Source organism: Scyliorhinus torazame, chromosome 8, assembly GCF_047496885.1.
Source record: "Scyliorhinus torazame isolate Kashiwa2021f chromosome 8, sScyTor2.1, whole genome shotgun sequence".
NCBI lineage: Eukaryota > Metazoa > Chordata > Chondrichthyes > Carcharhiniformes > Scyliorhinidae > Scyliorhinus > Scyliorhinus torazame.
Window position 1 is genome coordinate 225,662,274 of NC_092714.1, and position 20,214 is coordinate 225,682,487.

General features: G+C 46.6%; 1 protein-coding gene across 5 annotated transcripts in view; it reads left to right on the top strand.

Moving 5' to 3' along the window:
• The window catches only part of stau1 (staufen double-stranded RNA binding protein 1), an 83,386-nt gene that overhangs the window by 15,520 nt on the left and 47,652 nt on the right, over nt 1–20,214 (top strand). For 4 of the 5 annotated variants that reach the window (XM_072514833.1, XM_072514836.1, XM_072514837.1 and 1 more), the window contains exon 2: nt 15,540–15,814. In XM_072514833.1, the coding sequence (XP_072370934.1) occupies nt 15,637–15,814 (178 nt within the window). In that variant the 5' untranslated portion in view covers nt 15,540–15,636. Of the gene's footprint in view, nt 1–14,097; nt 14,232–15,539; nt 15,815–20,214 lie in introns of all 5 variants that reach the window. The other variant, XM_072514835.1, reaches the window with a different exon arrangement.

Genomic DNA, 20,214 nt, shown 5'->3' on the forward strand with positions numbered 1-20,214 from the left:
CCACAGGCCCTCATCCAGCGCCTCGCCCAGCTCTTCCTCCCACTTGCCCATCAGCTTCTCCACTGAGGCTTCCTCCGCCTCCTGCAGCTCCTGATACATGTCCAACACCTTCCCCTCTCCTACCCAGATGCCAGACACAACCCTGTCCTCTATCCTTCGAGGGGGTAACAGTGGAAAAGTCCCCACTTTCTTGAGAAAGACCCGAACCTGGAGGTGTCTGGAAGTGTTTCCTGGGGGCAGGTCGAACTTCTCCTTCAGAGCCTGCATGCTGGGGAAAATCCCATCTATAAACAGGTTCCCACATCCTTCCAATGCCTGCCCTATACCAGCCTTGAACCCCCCCCCCCCATCTATCCTGCCAGGGGCAAATCTATGGTTGTTCCGTATCGGGGTCCAAACTGAGGCCACCTGCTCCACTGACCCCAGACTCTCAGTGCTGCCGTCACCACCGGGCTTGTGTATCGCGCTGGCAAGAACGGCAGTGGTGCCGTTACTAGTGCCCCTAAGCTGGTGCCTTTACATCCCACTTCCTAATCATGGCCACATTTGCCGCCCAGTAGTAGCTGCATTTGCCCACACAAATCCTGTGATAATCCTGTTCACCCACTTGAAAAAGGATTTGGGGATAAAAATGGGAAGGCACTGGGGAAAAACAAACAGAAATCTGGGAAGAACCGTCATCGTCACAGTCTGTTCTCTTCCCGCAAGGGAAAGCGGGAGCATGTCCCACCTTTTAAAGTCTCCCTCCATCTGCTCTACCAGCAGAGATAAGTTGAGCCTGTGTAGGGCATCCCAGTTCCTAGCCACCTGTATACCTAAATATCGAAAGCTCCCCTCCACTATCTTGAGCGGGAGCTCCCCCAGTCTCTTCTGACCCCTGCCGTGGATTACAAACCGCTCACTCTTCCCCACATTCAATTTATACCCCGAGAAGCTCCCAAAGTCCCCCAGAATCCGCATGACCTCCCCCATCCCCTCTAGCGGGTCCGAAATATACAACAACAGGTCATCCGTGTAGAGGGAAGCCCGGTGCTCTTTTTTTCCCCACCCCCCTTCCCAGAACAAGCCCCCTCCAGTTCCTTGAAGTCCTAAGGGCTATGGCCAATGGCTCAATTGCCAGGGCAAATAGCAACAGGGACAGGGTCCCTCGGTGCAACCTAAAATACTCCGACCTCAGCCGGTTCGTGGACACACTTGCTACGGGGGCCTGATTCAGTAGCTTGACCCACCCTATGAATCCCTCCCCGAATCCAAACCTACCTGACAGTTCCTACAGGTACACCCACTCCACCCTGTCAAAGGCCTTCTCCGCATCAATTGCAGCCACTACTTCTGCGTTCCACCGCCCCCCCCCCCCCTTCCCTCCAAGGGCATCATAATAATAATCAGGAGCCTCCTTGCATTTGTGTTCAGTTGCCTGCCCTTAACAAAACCCGTCTGGTCCTCCTCGATCACTCCCAGGACACAATCCTCTATTCTGGTGGCCAGAATCTTTGCCAGCAATTTGGCATCTACATTCAGGAGCGATATCGGCCTGTAGGACCCACACTGGAGCGGATCCTTCTTCAGAATGAGTGACATCAGTGTCTGCGACATCGTCGGGGGTAGGGTTCCTCTCTCCTTTGCCTCGTTAAAGGTTCTGAGCAGGAGTGGGCTCAGTAGCTCCGAGAACTTCTTGTAAAATTCTACAGGGAAGTCGTCCGGACCTGGGGCCTTGCCCGACTGCATACCTGTCCCTTAACTACCTCCTCCAACTCAATCGAGGCACCCAGTCCCTCCACCCGCTCTTCATCCACCCTTGGAAACCTCAGTCGATCCATAAATCGCTTCATCCCTTCCCCTCCCCTCGGGGGTTCTGACTCGTATAGCTTCCCATAAAACTCCTTGACGACTTCATTGATCCTCTCTGGGCTCAACACCGTGTTACCTTCCTTATCCCGCACTCCCCCGATCGCCTTGGCCGCCTCCCTCCTGCGAAGTTGGTGCGCCTGCATCCTACTTGCTTTCTCCCCATACTCGTAGAATGCCCCTTTCACTTTCCTCAACTGTGCCTCCGCCTTTCCCGTGGTCAGCAAATCGAACTCAGCCTGTAATCTCCGGCGCTCCTTTAGCAGCCCCCCCCCCACCCTCTGGGGCCTCCGTGTATTTCCTGTCCACCCTAAGTATCTCTCCCACCATCCTCTCCCTCTTCTCTCTGTGGGACCTAATAGAGAGTAACTCCCCTCTGATTAACGTATTCACAGCCTCCCAAACCGCTGCCTCTGTTACCTCCCCTGTATCATTCGTTGTCACATAGTCCTGAATGCTCCTCCTTATCCGCCCACTCACCTCTTCATCTGCCAGCAGCCCCACATCCAGTCTCCAGAGAGGACGCTGCCCCCGCTCCAACCCCAGTCGCCAGTCCACCCAATGCGGGGCATGGTCCGAGACCGCAATGGTCGAATACTCAACCCCCTCCATTCTCTGGATTAACGCCCTGCTCAGTGCAAAAACGTCAATCCGCGAGTAGACTTTATGGACGTGGGAGAAAAAGGAGAACTCCTTGGCCACGTGAACCTCCATGGGTTCACTCCTCTTCCCCCCCCCCCCCCCCCCTCCATCTGATCCATGAACTCCCACAGGGCCCTGGCCGCCGCCGGCCTCTTTCCCAATCTGGATTTAGACTGGTCCAACGCCGGATCCAAGGCCGCATTAAAATCCTCCCCCATAATCAATTACTTGACTCCAGGTCCGGGATCTTACCCAGCATGCGCCTCATGAACCCGGCATCATCCCAGTTCGGGGCATACACGTTCACCAACACCACCAGGCCCCCTGTAACTTGCCACTCACCATTATGTACCTGCCCCCCTTGTCCGCCATGATGCTCCCTGCTTCAAACGCCACCCGTTTACTCACCAAAATTGCCACCCCTCTGGTCTTTGAGTCTAGCCCCGAGTGGAACACTTGGCCCACCCATCCTCTCCTTAACCTCGCCTGGTTAGCGAGTTTTAAGTGCGTCTCCTGCAGCATAGCCACGTCCGCCTTCAACCCCTTTTAGATGCGAGAACGCCCAGGACCTCTTGACCTGCCCGTTTAGGCCCCTCGCATTCCACGTGATCAGCCTGGACGGGGGGTTGACCCGCCGACTAGCCATCTCCCTTTTTCGGCCAGCCACATGCCCACGCCCCCCCCGCCTGCTCCAGCCCGACTCTGCATCCATCCCCAACAACTGGCTCCCCTTCAGTCAGCAAAGCAGCACACCTTTTCTCCCCCACCCCCTGCCAAGCACCCACTCAGCGCTGATTTCCCCCGTTGCGCTTCTGTAAGTCAGCTGACCCCGGCCACCCCCGCCTCTATCCTTTTCACAGTAACTTCATTGCAGTGTTAATGTAAGCCTACTTGTGACAATAAAAGATTACTTTTCTTTGTAGCTTTCCTTTAAAGATTTCCCACTTATCTTTGCCACGTTGTATGCCTTTTCCTTCAATTTGATACCCTCCTATATTTCCTTCGATATTTGTGGCTGATTATCCTTTTTCCTACAGTCCTTCCTTTTTACTGGTATATACCTTTTCTGAGCACTGAAAAATCTCTTTAAAATTCCTCCACTGTTCCTCACTTGTCCCACGGCAAAGTCTTTCCTCCCAATTTACCCTAGCCAACTCCTCCCTCATAGAAGCATAGAATTTGCAATGCAGAAGGAGGCCATTCGGCTCATCGAGTCTGCACTGGCCCTTGGAAAGAGCACCCTACCCAAGCCCACACCTCCACCCTATTCCCGTAACTCACCCCACCCCACCTTTAGAACACTGCAATTTAGCATGGCCCATCTACCTAACCTGCACATCTTTGGACTGTGGGAGGAAACTCCTGCAGACACTGGGGAAAATGCAGACTCCGCACAGACAGTGACCCAAGCCGAGAATCGAACCTGGGACCCTGGATCTGTGAAACAAATGTGCTGTCCACTGTGCTACCATGCTGCCCCATTGTAGCCTCCTTTGTTTAAGCACAAGAGCTGGTATTGGATTTTACCTTCTCCAAAATCTGTATTTTAAATTAATCATACAATGATCGCTCCTTCCAAGAGGATCCCTAACTATGAGATCATTAATTATTTATGTCTCATCACAAAGGATTAGGATAGCTTGCTCCATTGTATATTCCATTACAAATTGTTTTGAGAAAACTATCACCGATGCATTCTATGAACTCCTTCAAGGCTGCCCTGACCTATCTCTGTGGTTTGACCAATCCACATGTAGATTAAAATCTCCCATGATAATTGCTGTACCATTTTTACATGCATCAGTTATTTCTTTGTTTATTCCCCGTCCCACCATGGATGTTATTTTATGACCTATGCACTACGCCCATCAGTGACCTTTCTCCTTACTACTTCTAATTTCCACCCAAATGGATTCAGCCTTGTCAGCACGGTAGCATTGTGGATAGCACAATTGCTTCACAGCTCCAGGGTCCTAGGTTCGATTCCGGCTTGGGTCACTGTCTGTGCGGAGTCTGCACATCCTCCCCGTGTGCACGTGGGTTTCCTCCGGGTGCTCCGTTTTCCTCCCACAGTCCAAAGATGTGCAGGTTAGGTGGATTGGCCATGATAAATTGCCCTTAGTGTCCAAAATTGCCCTTAGTGTTGGGTGGGGTTACTGGGTTGTGGGGATAGGGTGGAGGTGTGGGCTTGGATAGGGTGCTCTTTCTAAGAGCCGGTGCAGACTAGATGGGCCAAATGGCCTCCTTCTGCACTTTAAATTCTATGAAACCTTTTTCCCTATAGAACCTGTACAATCTCTCACTACCGCCCTGATGTCATCCTTAAATATCTGTGCTACACCACCTCCCTTATCTTCCTGCCTGTCCTTCCGAATAATCTGATACCCCTCGATATTTAACTCCTAGACGTGACCATCCTGCAACCACGTCTCTGCAATGGCCACAAAATCATAGTCATTTGCGATGATTTGTGCCGTCAAATCATTTATCTTGTTTTGAACGTGTAATGCTAGGGAAAAATTTGTTGTTCCAGGCTGCTTCTGCCATTGTAGTCAGTCAATGTTTGCCATTTGTGATAACTGTTTACTATACCTCCGCTTAGGTTGCCATCGATTAGAGTGTGAAGCTCTTGCTTTTGGTATAAACACCAACCATTTTCAGTTGTGATATTGATTAAGAACCTATTTTTTGTATCAAAGTATTTAATTAGCTGTGACTATATTCACGAGGAATGGGGAGCTCTTTCTATGTGTTGGCCAACATGCCCTTCAAACAAAACTATCAAAACTAAATTTTCTCATTTAGCTAATATGGGATGTTTCTATAAATTTTTCTGCCATGATTCAAAAGTAGTTCATTGGTTGAAAGGAACTTTATGACCTGAGGGTCTGATAAATGATGATTTTTCTCAGATAGTCTGCATGGTTTATTCCTGCAGCAGCATAAGAGTAGGATCAATCTGATGGTCCTTGTTCCCTTTTGAAATTTGGCATTTCTACATCTGTCCTGATGAGGACGAGACAAAAAGCTTTGACAGCATGCCTACTGCTTTTCAGCAAATTTCAGTTCTGTACTATCAAGCAGCAATTTATTGTGACAAATGATTTTTCTGCCCTGTGTTGTAACGTCACTATCACAATCAAGATCTTGTAACAACCAGCTTTTCAATGGTTGAAAATCAATTTTCCGACGATGACAAAGATGGAAGTTGAAGATGGATGTCAGCAGGACTACTGTTTCACATGTTGTCCAGCACTACCACTGCTAAATGGGATAGATTCAAACATCTCTCAACTCAACACTGGGCAACCATAAGGTGCTGCAGGCCATCAGCAACAGCAGAATTGCACACCACAATCTGTAACAACACGGCACTGCATATCCCCTAATCTACCATTATTACTAAGCAAGGCGATCAACCATAGTTCAATGAAGAATACAGGAGGTTATAAGTCCTAGGAACCAAAGTAGGCCATTTGGCCCACAGAGAATGTTCCACAATTCAATGAGATCCACTTTCCCACCTTATCCCCATAATCCTCAATTCCGTTACAGATTATAATCTTGAACATACTTAATGACCCACCCTCTACAGCTCTCTGCGGTAAGGAATTCCAGATTCACTACCCTCAGAAGAAATTCCTCCTAATCTCTATCTTAAATTGATGACTCCTTACTCGTGAGATTATTCCCACTGGTCCTAGACTCTCCCATTAGGGCAAACCACCTGCGTGTCTTCCATGTCAAGCCCTCTTGAGAATCCTCAATAAGAGAGAATCTCAACGAGGTCACCTTCCATTCTTCTCAACTCAAATGAGTACAGGCCTAAGATACTCCATCTCTCCTCGATAAAACCCTCCAAAACCAGGATCAACCAAGTTAACCTTCTCGGAACTCTCTCCAATGTCAATTTTTCTTTCCTGAGAGAAGGGGACCAAAACTGTTCACTATTCCTGGTGTGGTTTAGTGTCTTGCCTATTTTTAGCAAATCTTTCCTCCTACCTGCGAAACCTGCATGATGATGGTGGGTCTGGCTTGTTGGGTATCTGTGGGGTGTGGGGTGGTAGTTGAGATAGGGGAGGTGGAAGGGGACAAGTCCTCTGGAGCTGTGGGGGTGGGATGTCTCATGGTGGACCGGTCTGTATCTTTGCAAGAGTTAACCAGAAGTTAGAGGTTTTAATTCTCCTAACTTTTGTGGGTAACGCAGTAAGGACCATCTGAAGTTTGTGATTTAAATCACATTTTCGGATGGTTCCCACTGCAGAGCAATTGCCCAGAGGAAGTTAGCACTTCTGTGCAATTGCCATGGAAACCCTTGCCTCTGAAATTCAAAGAGGATTCTCTTGGAATATCAAGATGATCCTTAGTGCATCTTTGGGGTACTCCCAATTCTGACACTTTGGAAAACTCCCTTCATCCCTGGGATCATTCTGGTAACATTGATGCACTTTCTCCAAGGCCTATTGGAACAGGGGTAGGCCATTCAGCCCATCATGTCTGCTCTCCCATTGGATTGGGTCAAATGATTTAGCATAGAAAGATGCCAAATCGTCTTTCGAGCCAGTGTACGGCAAAGCCCACAAAGTTTTTTTTTTTTCTCGTTCCAAGTAATTATCAAATTGCTTCTACATCTGCTTCAGGTAGTGCATTCCAAATCACAAGCAAAAATAAATGCTTCATTTCACCTCTGGTTCTTTTGCCTTTTAGCTAAAATTTATCTGTGACCTTGCATGACTGACCTTTTTGGCACTGGAAAGTTTTTCTCATTTGATCGTTGCTGATTTTGACCATCCCCATCAACTCTCCTTTTAATCTTCTCTGCAACAAGTAGAAAAACTCAGTTCCTGATAGTATAATTGCATCTGCAACTTCTCGAAAACATTTACTCCCCAAAGTGTGATGCCCAGAAATGAATACGACACTGTCCTACCATCTTCAAAAATTTGTTCACATCCACTCGCAGGGTCTCTGTTTCTATGCTCCCTTTAAAAATTATACCATTTAGTTCACATTGCTTCTCATTCTTCACATCAAAATGTATCCATTCACACTTTGAAGTCTGTCCATTTTACTAGTTCTGTCTTCCTGAAGTCTGTCATTGTTGTTGTTGTTTTGCCCACCCATGTAATCTTTGTAACTCCCTGCTGTCATCCTTATATACCTATCTTAAAACAAAACACAATGCATCAAATTAGGTATAGTCCAGCACACTACATGGTTTTAAAAGTGCTTTCCAAAATTAATATACTGTAAGGAGAGGCTACCCTGTAGATTCACTGGAATGTTACCAGGGCTCCAAGGTTTAAAATAAGAGGCAACATTACATAAACCGGGTTTGCAGTCCTTGGAATATACATGGTCGAGGATGATTTGACAGGGACTTCGGGTGGCGACCATGGTGTGAGTGGTTGCACACTGGTGGCTCCTGCTCGTGGCGGTGTTTTTGGACCCTTTCCCTGGCTAACGGGTGGATTTGTTAATTTGTTGAGTGGTTCTGAAAGAAAGGAGCAGTTGCGAGAAGCTGTCCCTGCGACACAGAGAAAGATGGTGGAGGGTAAGGATCTGGCCCTAACATCTCAACGGTCGATGGAGCAGCTGGTGGACTTCTTGAAAGAGACGTTCACCCAGCAGAGGAAGGAGACTTTGGGGGGACCTGGCACGGACCGTAGACTCGATTTAAGGGGGGATTTTCCACCTGGAAACAAGGCTGGAAGCTCAGCCAGGCGATTCAGAAGGTTGGGGAGCACGAGGAGCATCTCACCTCGATGGCGGCCGAGATGGGAGTGATGTGTGATACTCAGAAGTGGCTGCAGGAGAAGGTGGAGGAGAGCTAAAGGGGTGGTTTATGAATATGGGGAAAAGGCGAGTAGGATGTTGGCACATCAACTCAGGAGGCAGCGAGAGAGATTGGAAAAGTGAAGGATAGGGGGGAAACGGTCTTGGACCTGGTGGGGTGAGTAGGGTGTTTGGGGATTTTTATAGGAGGCTATATGAATGTGAGCCCCCAGATGGGGTGGAGGGAATGAGGCAATTTTTGGAGGAATTGGAGTTGCCGAGGTTGGAGGAGGACCTGGTGGAGATGATGGAGGGTCTTGGGCGATGCAGGCGGGGAAATTCCTGGGCCCGGTCAGGTTCTCAGAGGAATTTTTCTAAGGGTTCTCTCCTCTTTCTCTCTCTTCCCCCCCCCCCCCCCCCCGGCAATGGCGCAGAGAGCGTCCAGGGAATGGCAGCTGATAGAACGGGGAGGGTGGAGCATAGGGGCTCGTTGTATGCGGATGACTTGCTGCTGTATATTTTGGACCCATTGGAAGGTATTGGGGGGGGGGGGGGGGGGGTGGAGGACTGTGTATTTTGGAGGAGTTCGGCTGGTTCGCGGGGTACAAATGTAATGTGGGGAAGAGTGAGGTTTTTCCGATCTAAGCGAGGCGCAGGAGAAGAGGCTGGGGGAGTTGCTGTTTAGTGGGGGGGGGGGGAAACGTTCCATACTTGGGCAATCAGGTGACGTGGGGGTGAGAGCAGTTGCACAAGCTGAATTTGGCTCGGTTGGTGGAACCGATGAAGGGGGGACTTTAAAAGGTGGGATGTACTCCTGGGACAGGTGCAATCGGTGAAAATGATGGTCATCTCGAGATTCTTGTGTTCCAGAATATCCCGATTTTGATTCCTAAAGCTTTCTTTCGGAGGGTGAATGCGATGATTTCTGTGTTTATTTGGGTGGGTAAAGCTCCGTGGGTGAAGATGGTGCTGCTGGAGCGGGGTTGTTTGTGGGGGGGGGTGGAAGAGAGAGGTTGGCTCTTCCTAACTTCATGAATTATTACTGGGCGGCGAACATAGCTATGGTTAGTTAGAGGGGGGAGCAAATGGAGGCAGCCTCTTGCAGGGAGATGAATTTGGGGGCTTTGTTGACGGCGGCTGTTCCATTCTCATGGCCAGTTACTCCACAAGCCCGTTGGTGATGGTGGACCTTAGTGTGTGGGGACAGTGGAGGCAGCACCTGAGGCTGGAGGAGGCCTCTGTTTGGGCACCGATTCGTGGAAATCGCCAGTTTGGCCTGTGGGGGCTGGATGGGGTTTATGGAGTGGGGGGGCGCATCGGGCGGGGATTTATTTATTTGGGATCTGTTTATTGAGGATGGCTTTCCGAGCTTGGAGGAGGAATTTGAGCTGTCAGAAATGGGTTCCAGTATTTGCGGGTGAGGGACTTTGTTTGGAGGCAGGTACTATCACCTGCTGCCCCCGGGGCTGCAGAACAAGGTGGTGTCAAGAACAGGGGTAGGGTGTGGGAAGGTGTCAGAAATTTATAAGGAGCTGAGGGATTGGGAGGAGCCCCAATTGGGGTAGTGAAGCACAAGCGAGAGGAGGAGTTGCGTAGGGAGTTGGAGGCTGAGCTGTGGGAGGAGGCCCTGAGGAGAGTGAATGCATCCTCGTCGTGCCTTACCCAGTTCAAGGTGATCCACAGGGCACATATGACGTCGGCCAGAATGAGCAGGTTTTTTGAAGGGGTGGAACAAGAGTCCCTCACTGGGAGGGTCAGTGCTGTGGGAGCACCGCACTGTGGGAGGGTCAATGCTGAGGGAGCGCTGCACTGTGGGTGGGTCAGTGCTGAGGGAGTGCTGCACTGTGGGAGGGTCAGTGCTGAGGGAAGGTCAGTGCTGAGGGAGGGTCAATGCTGAGGGAGCGCCGCACTGTGGGTGGGCCTGCGAATCATGTCCATGTTTCGGACATGTCTGAAGCTTGGGGCATTCTGGCTGGGGTTTGCCGACGTTATGTCGGAGGTCCTGAAGGTGAAGGTGGTCCTGAGTCCGGCAGTGTGGGTGAGTGACCTGGCAAAGTTTCTCAGGCTAGAGGCAGGGGAAGTGGGGGGGGGGGGGGGGGGGGGGATTATTTTGTTTGAGTTCTGTATTTGCAGCCCTGTTGGCTTGTTTTGATTTGTGATTATGTTTGTTGTGTGAATATATAAGTGCCTCAATAAAAGATTTTTTTTTAAAACGGATGATTTGACAGGATAGAAAATGAGAATATTTTCTGCATGTGAACAAGTCTAGGACAAGAAGAAGTCAGGCCATTCAGAGCAGTGGCTTGTGGCAGCACGGTAGCATTGTGGATAGCACAATTGCTTCACAGCTCCAGGGTCCCAGGTTCGATTCCTGGCTTGGGTCACTGTCTGTGTGGAGTCAGCACATTCTCCCCGTGTCTGCGTAGGTTTCCTCCGGGTGCTCCTGTTTCCTCCCACAGTCCAAAGATGTGCAGGGTAGGTGGATTGGCCATGCTAAATTGCCCTTGGTGTCCAAAATTTCCCTTAGTGTTGGGTGGGGCTACTGTGTTATGGGGATAGGATGGAGGTGTGGACCTTGGTAGGGTGCTCTTTCCAAGAGCCAGTGCAGACTCGATGGGTCGAATGGCCTCCTTCTGCACTGTAATTTCTATGATCTATGAATATAAATATCAGTATAAACCTGTTGGGCAAATCCCCCTCTGCTGTAGATTTGATGCGAATCGCTGTTAGGCTATTTTTGGGGGGGTTTCCATATGATACGAAGAGGGAAAAGCCCTGCACTCATAAATAGAATTGGGCTTTTTCAGTCAGATTACGTGCATTAGAAATTGGCTGGATAAGGCTGCAAGTCAAATGATTATAATTCGGGATTTCCATATAACAAAAGTTGTTTTTTTTTTTGTTTTTTTTTAACATCATTCAAGGGATTTGGGCTTCACTGGCTGACCACCATGCATTGTTCACCTGAGATTGCCCTTGAGAAAGTGGTGCTGAGCTGCCGCCTTCAACCAGTGTGGCCTTAGTGGTCTAGTACACCCATGTGCTGTTAAGGAGGGAGTTTCAGGATTTTCACTCCGTGACGGTGAAAGACCGGCGATATATTTTCAAGTCAAGATTGTGAGTGGTCTGGAGGAGAAATTCCAGGTGATGGTGTTCCCATGTATTTTCTGCCCTTGTCCTTCTAGAAGGCAGTGGTTTGCAAGGTGCTGCCTAAGGAGTTTTGGTGAGTTCCTGTAGTGCATCTTGTAGATGGTGTACACTGCTGCCACTGTGCCCCACGGTGGTGGGAATGAATGTTTCTGGAAGGGGTACAAATCAAGCGGGCTGCTTTGTTCTGGATGGCATTGAGCTTCTTAAAGCTGCACTACTCCAAGAAAGGGGAGAGCATTTAATCGTACTCGGACTTGTGCCTTGTAAATTATGGACAGGCTTCGTGGGTTACTTGTTGCAGTATTCCTCGTCTCTGACCTGCTCTTGTAGTCAGTGTTCATATGGTTCGGTTCGCTTAGTTTCTGGTCAGTGGTAACCCCCAAGATGTTGATGGGGGTCTGATGGTTAGATTCTCTCTTGTTGGAAATGGTTATTGTCTGATGTGAATGTTACTTGCCGTTTTTCAACCCAAGCCTGGATATTGCCCAGATCTTGCTGCATTTGGACATGGGAGTCACGAATGGTGCTGACCGTTGTGCATTCATTAGCAAACATTCCCACTTTAAAAAAAAAAATTATTGGCATTTTCCAATTTTAACAGTTTGACAATGACATATAAAGTACGTAATGTACGATTTTATATGTATCCCTTTTATCGGTCACCCCCCTTTCCTCTCTTCCCCTCCCTGTTGATAGTCTGGCTCCCCCTGGCCCCATCTTTCGCCCTGGGTGTTGTATTGTTATACTATTTTCCTTCATTATGTGATTCCTTCTGTTATCCATGTGGGTTCGTTTGCAGGGGGGGGGGGGGGGGGGGGGGGGCTGGCTCTCTGCCCCCTCCCTTCCTTACACTTTTTATTCCATGTCTCTCCCTGATACTTTCCTGGGCTCCTTTCTTGCCCAGCGTATGTGAGCATGGTTGGCTGGGTCTCCCTGGCACTGTTCAGATTTGTCCTCCATCTCCGAGAAGAACCTGTTCCTTCGGGTTCTGGTTATGTGCGCACTGTAAACTGCATGAGGCTTAGCCTTGCGCAGGAAGAGGTGGAGTTGCCCCTGCTCAGTGCTTCGGTCCAGAGTCCCCACCCTACTTCCGTTCCGAGTTCATCTTCCCATTTCTGTCTAGCCCCGTCTAATGGTGTTCTTGCCCTTTCCAGAAGTCATCTGCAAATGTCCCCACAGTTCCCCTTCTCCCTACTGTCCATGCTATGTAGTTCTTCCAATCAAGTGTCTCTCGTGGCCTCGTCGTCTCTTTGCGGAGAAAGTTTTTGAATTGTTGGTGCCGGAGGTCCAGTTCTTCCATTAGTTTGTTTGGGGTTGCGAGTCTGTCTCCCATGTAAAGGTCCCTGACCGCTAGTGTCCCCAGTCCTGTCTCCACTTCTTAAAGGTGGTGTCCAGCATGGATGACGGGAATTTGTGGTTACTGCAGTTGGGGGCCATGGAGGATATCTTGGTTAAAATGAAACATTGTCTCATTTGCTTCCATGTCCTTTGTGTGTTCCCCACCACTGGTGGCGAGGGCTCGAAGGGTCGTTCCCTTGCAAGAGGACTCCTTCAGCCTCATCCATTCCGTATTCGGTTCTCGTATCCATCCTCATCCTCTCGGCTATGGCTGCCCAGAGGTAATATGGCAGATTTGGAAAAGCCAGGCGATGAAGATCGGTATGGATCTGAAGAGGAACCTTGGCAGCATGTTCATTTTGATCGCCTGCACCCTCCCTGCCAGGGAAAGTGGGAGTGCATCCCATCCATCTCTGTAGATCCTTTTTAACCTCCAGACTGGTCAGGTTCCATTTGTGGATCCATGTCCAGTCATGGGCCATCTGGATCCCCAGGAATTCCTCGCTATTGCCCAAGTTGAGTTTGTAGTCAGAGAAGGGTCCAATCACTTCCAGAAGCTTCATGATTACTCCCTAGCTGTTCTTTGGGTCCAAGATGCAGAGGAGCAGGTCATCCACACAGTATGAAACTCTGTGCTCGCCTCCTTTTCGATGCCCTTCCTTGGCGATTGCCAGGGCAAGTGGGGGTAGTGGGCATCCGTGCCTTGTGCCTCTGTGTAGCTGGGAGTATTCAGAGCTGGTGGTGTTGGTCCGAACTCTTGCCTTGGGCCCGTTGAAACATCCCCACTTCTGACCTGAATGATGGAAGGAAGGTGAAGCAGCTGAAGATGATTTGGCCTCTGTCACTTCGCTGAGGAACTCCTGATATCCTGGAGTTGAGATGATTGTTTTCCAACCACCACAACCATCTTCCTTTGTGCCAGATATGACTCCAACCAGCAGAAAGTTTCCCCCTTGATTCCCATTGACTCCAGTTTTGTTAGGGGTCCTTGATGCCATGCTCACTCAAATGCAGCCTTGATATCAAGTTCAGTCAGTCCCACTTCATCTCTGGAGTTCAGCTCTTCTGTCCATCTTTGAACCAAGACTAATAAAGTCAGGAGTGGCGTGGCCCTGGTGGAACCCAAAATGAGCATCAGTCTGTCTGTTATTGCTAAGCAAATGCCACTTGACAGCACTGTTGATGACCGTCCCATTAGACTGATGGGGTTATAATTGTCCGGGTTGGATTTGTCCTATTGTTTGTGAACACGACAAAACTAATGCTAAAGCTGTAGCCATGACTGATGGCTTGTTCTTCAGAGACAAACGTTTTTTTTAATTCTATCTTCATTTTGCCCCATAGTACTGAACACAAGAGCAATCAAGGCTTCAATTCATTATCTGCTTTGTTAGCTATCCATTCCCTGGAAGTGTAATGCTGTTGAAGACAAATCGAGGTTCTCTGAAACCAACCTTGATTGAGTGGATTGTGAATTTGTGAGTTTGAAAAAGACTTCCAAGTTCTTTTGAACCTAATCTTCATATTGGATTGAATCAAGTCATGGAAGTGACGATGCATTAATCTGTTGTATCCCCAGAGTTCCTATTTTTATACTCTATTTTCTAACCTTTCTCTTTCCTGAAGGCAGCTATTCCTGGTTATATTTATGACCACATGTACTTTTAACAGGTGTTGCTAGACACGCGCGCGCGCGCGCGCGCGCACACACACACATTAGGATCAATTAATTGTATCCCAAATCAACTAACTCAAAAACTAGATTGAAGTGCGGTGATTACTAACCAACTTTCTTTGAACCATTGGGATTTGGGATTTTCAATATGATCTTTTTATGCAGATATTGTCAAAAGCTTAAAGTCAGGGGAAGAGTGGCTGACTTTCTGCAATGTTTATTTTTGGTGGGTTTTTAATGGTGGGTTTGGAATCTTGGCACGCTTATTCTTCCTGGGCAGGCCTTCACCATCATATTGGTGTGCATTTAGAGCAGGAGGAACCCATGTATACAAATTAATTTTTTTGGGCTGCTAAATTTGCAGAGACCATTCTTACCATGTGTGTTGATAGGATTCCCACTGCTTCTAGGCACTTGTTGGAGATTGTAGCTGGCCACATATATTACTTCCTTGAAGATATATTACCAAATCGGGTGGGAGGAGTGATGATCTGGGGTTTCTGACGGCAATATTTGATGTTGCGGAGGAATATCCCAATTACAATGTGCTGCCTGAAGGTCAGCTGGTCAGAGGCCAAGACTGGGGGTGGGGGGGTAGTTTTTTATTCTGTCGAGATTGTGATCCATTCGTCGTTTTTGATTTCTGAATATAGCAGTTACAATGCTAATTGATCACAAGCCTCTTTCAAACTGATTTACTTGGAACCTTGACCTTCGCCTGGCGTGTGGTGATCCTCAGGTTGAACCATGACCAGTCGGCGCTCTCATGGAAAGCAGCCTGTGGTCACCGGAGACTATGGCGACTTTACCTTGCTCAGCAATCTGTTGAATTCCCCTCCTTTTATTAGCTTGGACAGGAAGATCACCTGGCATTTTATTTTGAAGTGTAAGACTGGATACATTTTGCAAAATTTGAAGTTGTGTTTTGAATTTTATTGTAGTATGGATATTGGAAATTAATTTGGCATTACACTTCAGTTTCTATAGAATAAATTAAATAATGCTGTTTTGTGGAATATAATTATTGGTGAAATATTGCAGTATTGATGAGTTTGTGATTTATTAATACAATTGTGCTGAATTATGACCGGTTTCTTTTTCCCCCCCCCAGATATATCCTGCTACTGCATATTTCTGATCTTAACCAGCGCCTCTGTGGAATCTTCGTGTAAACCTAATCTTCTTAAAGTTTGAGTTGGAAGTGTGAAATGTCTCAGATTCAGGTTCATAACTCGCCCTCCAGTCTATCGCAGCCTCTTATGGGTAGCACTGTTGGCCAGGGCATTCCTTCTGGAATTGGCCCTTTGCCATCAGAAAGTGCTAGTAGGCCCATTCAAAGCTCAGCTTTACCTTCCATGTCTGCCACTTCCACCACCGCAACTGCAGGTCAGTATGGAGCCATAGAGAAAATGTTCTTGTGTGTGTAGCTTACTAATGAGAGCACTTTTTTTGTTTGGGGTTCAGGAGTTCGAAAGAACAGGATATTCTGTTTGCTTTTGAGGAATATTTGCATTAAATATCTAAACTGGAGCTTTTCAAAGTGCAACTAAATGTTTGAATGAGTAATGAAAGGCAGTTCTGAAACTTGTCATACAATGTAGCACCCCGATCTTTGCATTGTAATCCCTCACAATTTATTGTGTACGGTAATCTTTCCTTATATTGCTAGTCACTCTAAGTTGGTGTCCTCCACTTCTCTATTCTTCTGCCAATGGGAAGAGTTTTCCGTACCTAGTCTGTCTGGATCCCTCAATTTTGAGCAAATCTTAATCTCCCTTGAATGAGAACCCCTCCAGTCTGTCGATGTAATTGAAGTTCCTCATCCCTGGAACCATTTGCATGCATCTTTTCTACACCTGCTCTCATTCCTTTACATCCTTCCTGAAATGTGATGGCCTGTTGAGGCCGAACCAGTGTTTTATGCAGCTTTATAAGGACCTAATTGCTTTTGCACTGTCTATATTTATAAAGTCCATCCCATTTGCTTTGTTGACCGGTATCTCAATCTATCCTGTCACCTTAAATGATTGGTGAATGTATACCACCAGGTCGCTATGCTGCTGCACCCCATTTAGAATTCTCCCCTTTTGTATTGCCTCCTCATCCTACCAAATGCCATGTTTGTGCCATTCCACCAGCCTAAGTCCACTTGAAGTCTGTCACTATGCTTCTGACAATGAGCAAGATTCCAAATGTTGTCATTCACAAGTTTTGAAATGCACCAAGTCTGAGGCATTAATGAGAATTTTTTTTTTTTCCAATTAAGGGGCAATTTAGCATGGCCAATTCACTTACCCTGCACGTCTTTGGATTGTAGGGATGAGAACCATGCAGACATGGGAAAAATGTGCAAACTCCACATGGACATTGACCTGGGATCAGGATTGAACTTGGGTCCTTGGCACCGTGGCACAGCAGTTCACACTACTGCCTCACGGTGCCACCCTCCTGAGTCATTAAATAAGAGAAGCAAGGGCCCTGACATCAACCTCTGGGGGAGCCCCACTTTATGCCTTCCTCTGCCTGGATCCCTCAATTTTGTCACTATTATCTGTCACTCAGCCAATTTTGTACCCGAGAAGCCTCTGCCATTTTATTTAATGGGCTTTACCATTGCTGACAAACCGGTTAGGTGGCTCTTATCAAACACCTATTGGAAATCCATATACAACATCATCCACCCCCTCATCAAAAACTCCAAGTTAAACGCGATTTTCTCTCCAGTCCAAGCCGGTTTTCTTTAATTCATAATTGCCATGATTATTAATTTAGTCTTCAATTATTTCAAAAGCCTTTCTCATCATTGAGGGTAAACTGATTGGCTTGTAGTTGCTCGGCTTGTCCTCGTACCCTTTTACGAACAAAAGTGTGACCATTGCATTTCTTCTGTCCTCTGGCATCATCCCTGAAGCTTCCTTGGATCTGTCTCATTTAATTCTGGTGACTCGTCAACTTTTATGTATAGCCAGCCTATCTAATACCTCTTTATTAATTTTCTTTATCAAATGGCAGGACCATTTATTGTCCATCCCAATCGCCCTTGAGACAGTCACATTGTCTCATTTACATTCTGTACTTTCCAATGGCGGGCAATTGTTCTATGGCTTTGATTTGCCACATTGCTGACTTTGGCAATGTTATTTTATAAGAACAGGTGCTCCCCTAAAAAGCAATATGGTGGTCGAAGTTCTTTGGGTTGCTTATGTTTGCCACCCAATTGAATGCTAGGATGTTATTCTTTCTCCATTTTCTGAAGTGTAAATCCTTGGAAAACTCTTTAAAATGTCTAACCAGTGGACCATTTAACTGATATGACCATCACACTGCTTTGTAAGCACAAAAGTAGTTTGGATATCCCAATGATAACGTGGTGTTACATATTTATTTATAATGTTTAAATGACAGGAACATTGTGGCTTATCTAATTGTGTAGCAATGGTGAGGTACTCATTAAGTTGCAGATATCCTGAGATCGTGCAAACTCTTACCCACTCAATCTGTAGACTGTCTTAACACTTTCAAACATTGCATCCGCTTTGGGCATCTCTTGCACAGTATACTTGGTGCAAGACTTGCACGGTTCCTCTGCTCCTTGTTGTGTCATGGTCATTATATTACCGTGAGTAATTTTTCCTCTTAATCCCTGCATGATCAGCTTAATTCTCCCCACCCCCACACACACACACCTCAATTGTTATTTTTTGGTGACTCTATCTGGAAGTGTAGAATTGGCTTCCTCAAGTATACAGTAATGTTTGCGTTCTTCATCTCCACCTCTTCTATTGACCCCATTGCTGTTGCTGATGTCTTCAACTGTCGTTCTGGTATGAAGTGAAATTTAAAGTTGATGGCTTTCCGTTCCATCCATTAATCTTTCCAACTGCTTCTTCCAACTTGTGAACTGCTTAATGCTAAGTTCAGCTTTTTCATCCAACTTGCCAACGAGATTATTTTTCACATCTGAACATGGCTACCTTTCCTTTACTGACAAACTATTTATCTGTGCTTGTATTTCCTTGAGTCTTGCTCCCAAGTGCAGCTAATCAAAAATATTGCAAGCTGAACTGCAATTATCCTTGTCTTTTTGAATGCCCAGCTAATTTTCTCCGCACCATCTTCGTGCTTTAAAATGTTTTTGTAAGGATGTTAAAGAAATACAAGTTATTCAATTTAAACTGAACATACATTCCAAATTAATTTTGGGTTCACCTTTGTTTGAAGATATATTTGCTTGAGTATGACAATTTTCTGAATGTTTGTTTAAATGGTTTTCTTGCAAGTAGTGCAACTATAAAACTTGTAGCGGTCAGCAGTATTGTTGGATCTCTGAAATTTTCGTTGCTTAGTACTTAGTCTGTGGATGGTGAATCCCAACACTGGCTGCAAGCAAATAACCTTGATTACGGTTATTAAATGTGGTTGACTGACCTAACTTTTTTTCTTTTCAACCAGTTGTTTGTTTCTACAGTGCAAATTTATTGTGGTGAAAATTGTATGAAAACATACAATCTAACATTTCCATGTTTAAAAACAGTTTAATTGGGTTGCTTTGTGATCAATTTTCTCTTCCCGTGCTGTCATATGGGCAGCAGAACTTACTTTTGGAAGAAATACAGATTATTTTATTGTGAATCCAGGATCTGTGTCTTGTAAGTGTGCTTTATACTGAATTTGTCTTTGGCTGCATAAGGATATACCATTTAAGTCTCCTGGTCACACACAATGCTCTCATTAATCTGAAGTTATTGTTGATTGATGTCAACGTGTCTTGGTGATCTGATTCCGGGCTTATCTGCTAAGGAACTAAGATCTACCTGCACCAAAGCACCTGGCTATTAAATTCAACATGGACTGTAATTAGGGCTGAAATCTGCGCTTTCAATGCCTGGGGCTGGGGATCGTGTCTGTGCAGGCACACACCCCTGCAATTGTACACCTTGACTTACTTCACAGATACTACAACGGTAGTTTAGCTTGTCAGAAGCAACCTAACTGTTCTGTTGTGAGAGTCCATGATATCAAAACAAATACTATGTCCACCATATGTATTCTACAGCAAACTATTTCTTGCAACTGGAGTTGATTATTAACTGGAAGCTATGTTAATCAAAATATAGCAGGAATTAAAATGCATATTTCATTCAGTTCATAAGAAACATCTATTTGTGAAAGCCAGCCTCACAGTTTTATGCAGGAAAGCCTTTTTGGGGAGTTGCAGAGCAGAGGTAAAATTGCAATTGGGTCCTGAAATTTTGTGGGGGTTTCATCCTATGCCAACCACTTATCAGTTGGTGGTAAAAGTACCTTGCCCATGATCCTGAAGGGTTTTCTAACACAAACACACTTAAGGATTCAGAGACCATTTCAATGACTGCATTAACCTATTAACCTGAGTTAGTAAAAACATCAGAATGTGTCTTAAATATATAAACATGGGCAGCATGGTGGCGCAGTAGATAGCACTGCTGCCTCAAAGGGCCAAGAACCCAGGTATGATCCAGGGTCGCTATCCGTGTCAAGTTTGCCCATTCTCCCCGTGTCTGCATGGGTCTCACCCCCACAGCCCAAAAAGATGTGCGGGGTAGGTGAATTGGCCATGCTGCATTATTCCTTAATTGGGGAAAAAAAAGAAGTGGGCACTCTAAATTTATGTTTAAAGATTAAATACATAAACACTATAAAATCCTTTGCGCACACAAGTTTTGAATTGGTAAAATTAATCTGTACTGATGATAATGGTTGCTTGTTGAAGGGGGAGGGTGTTGTAATATTTAGTAGCAATACAG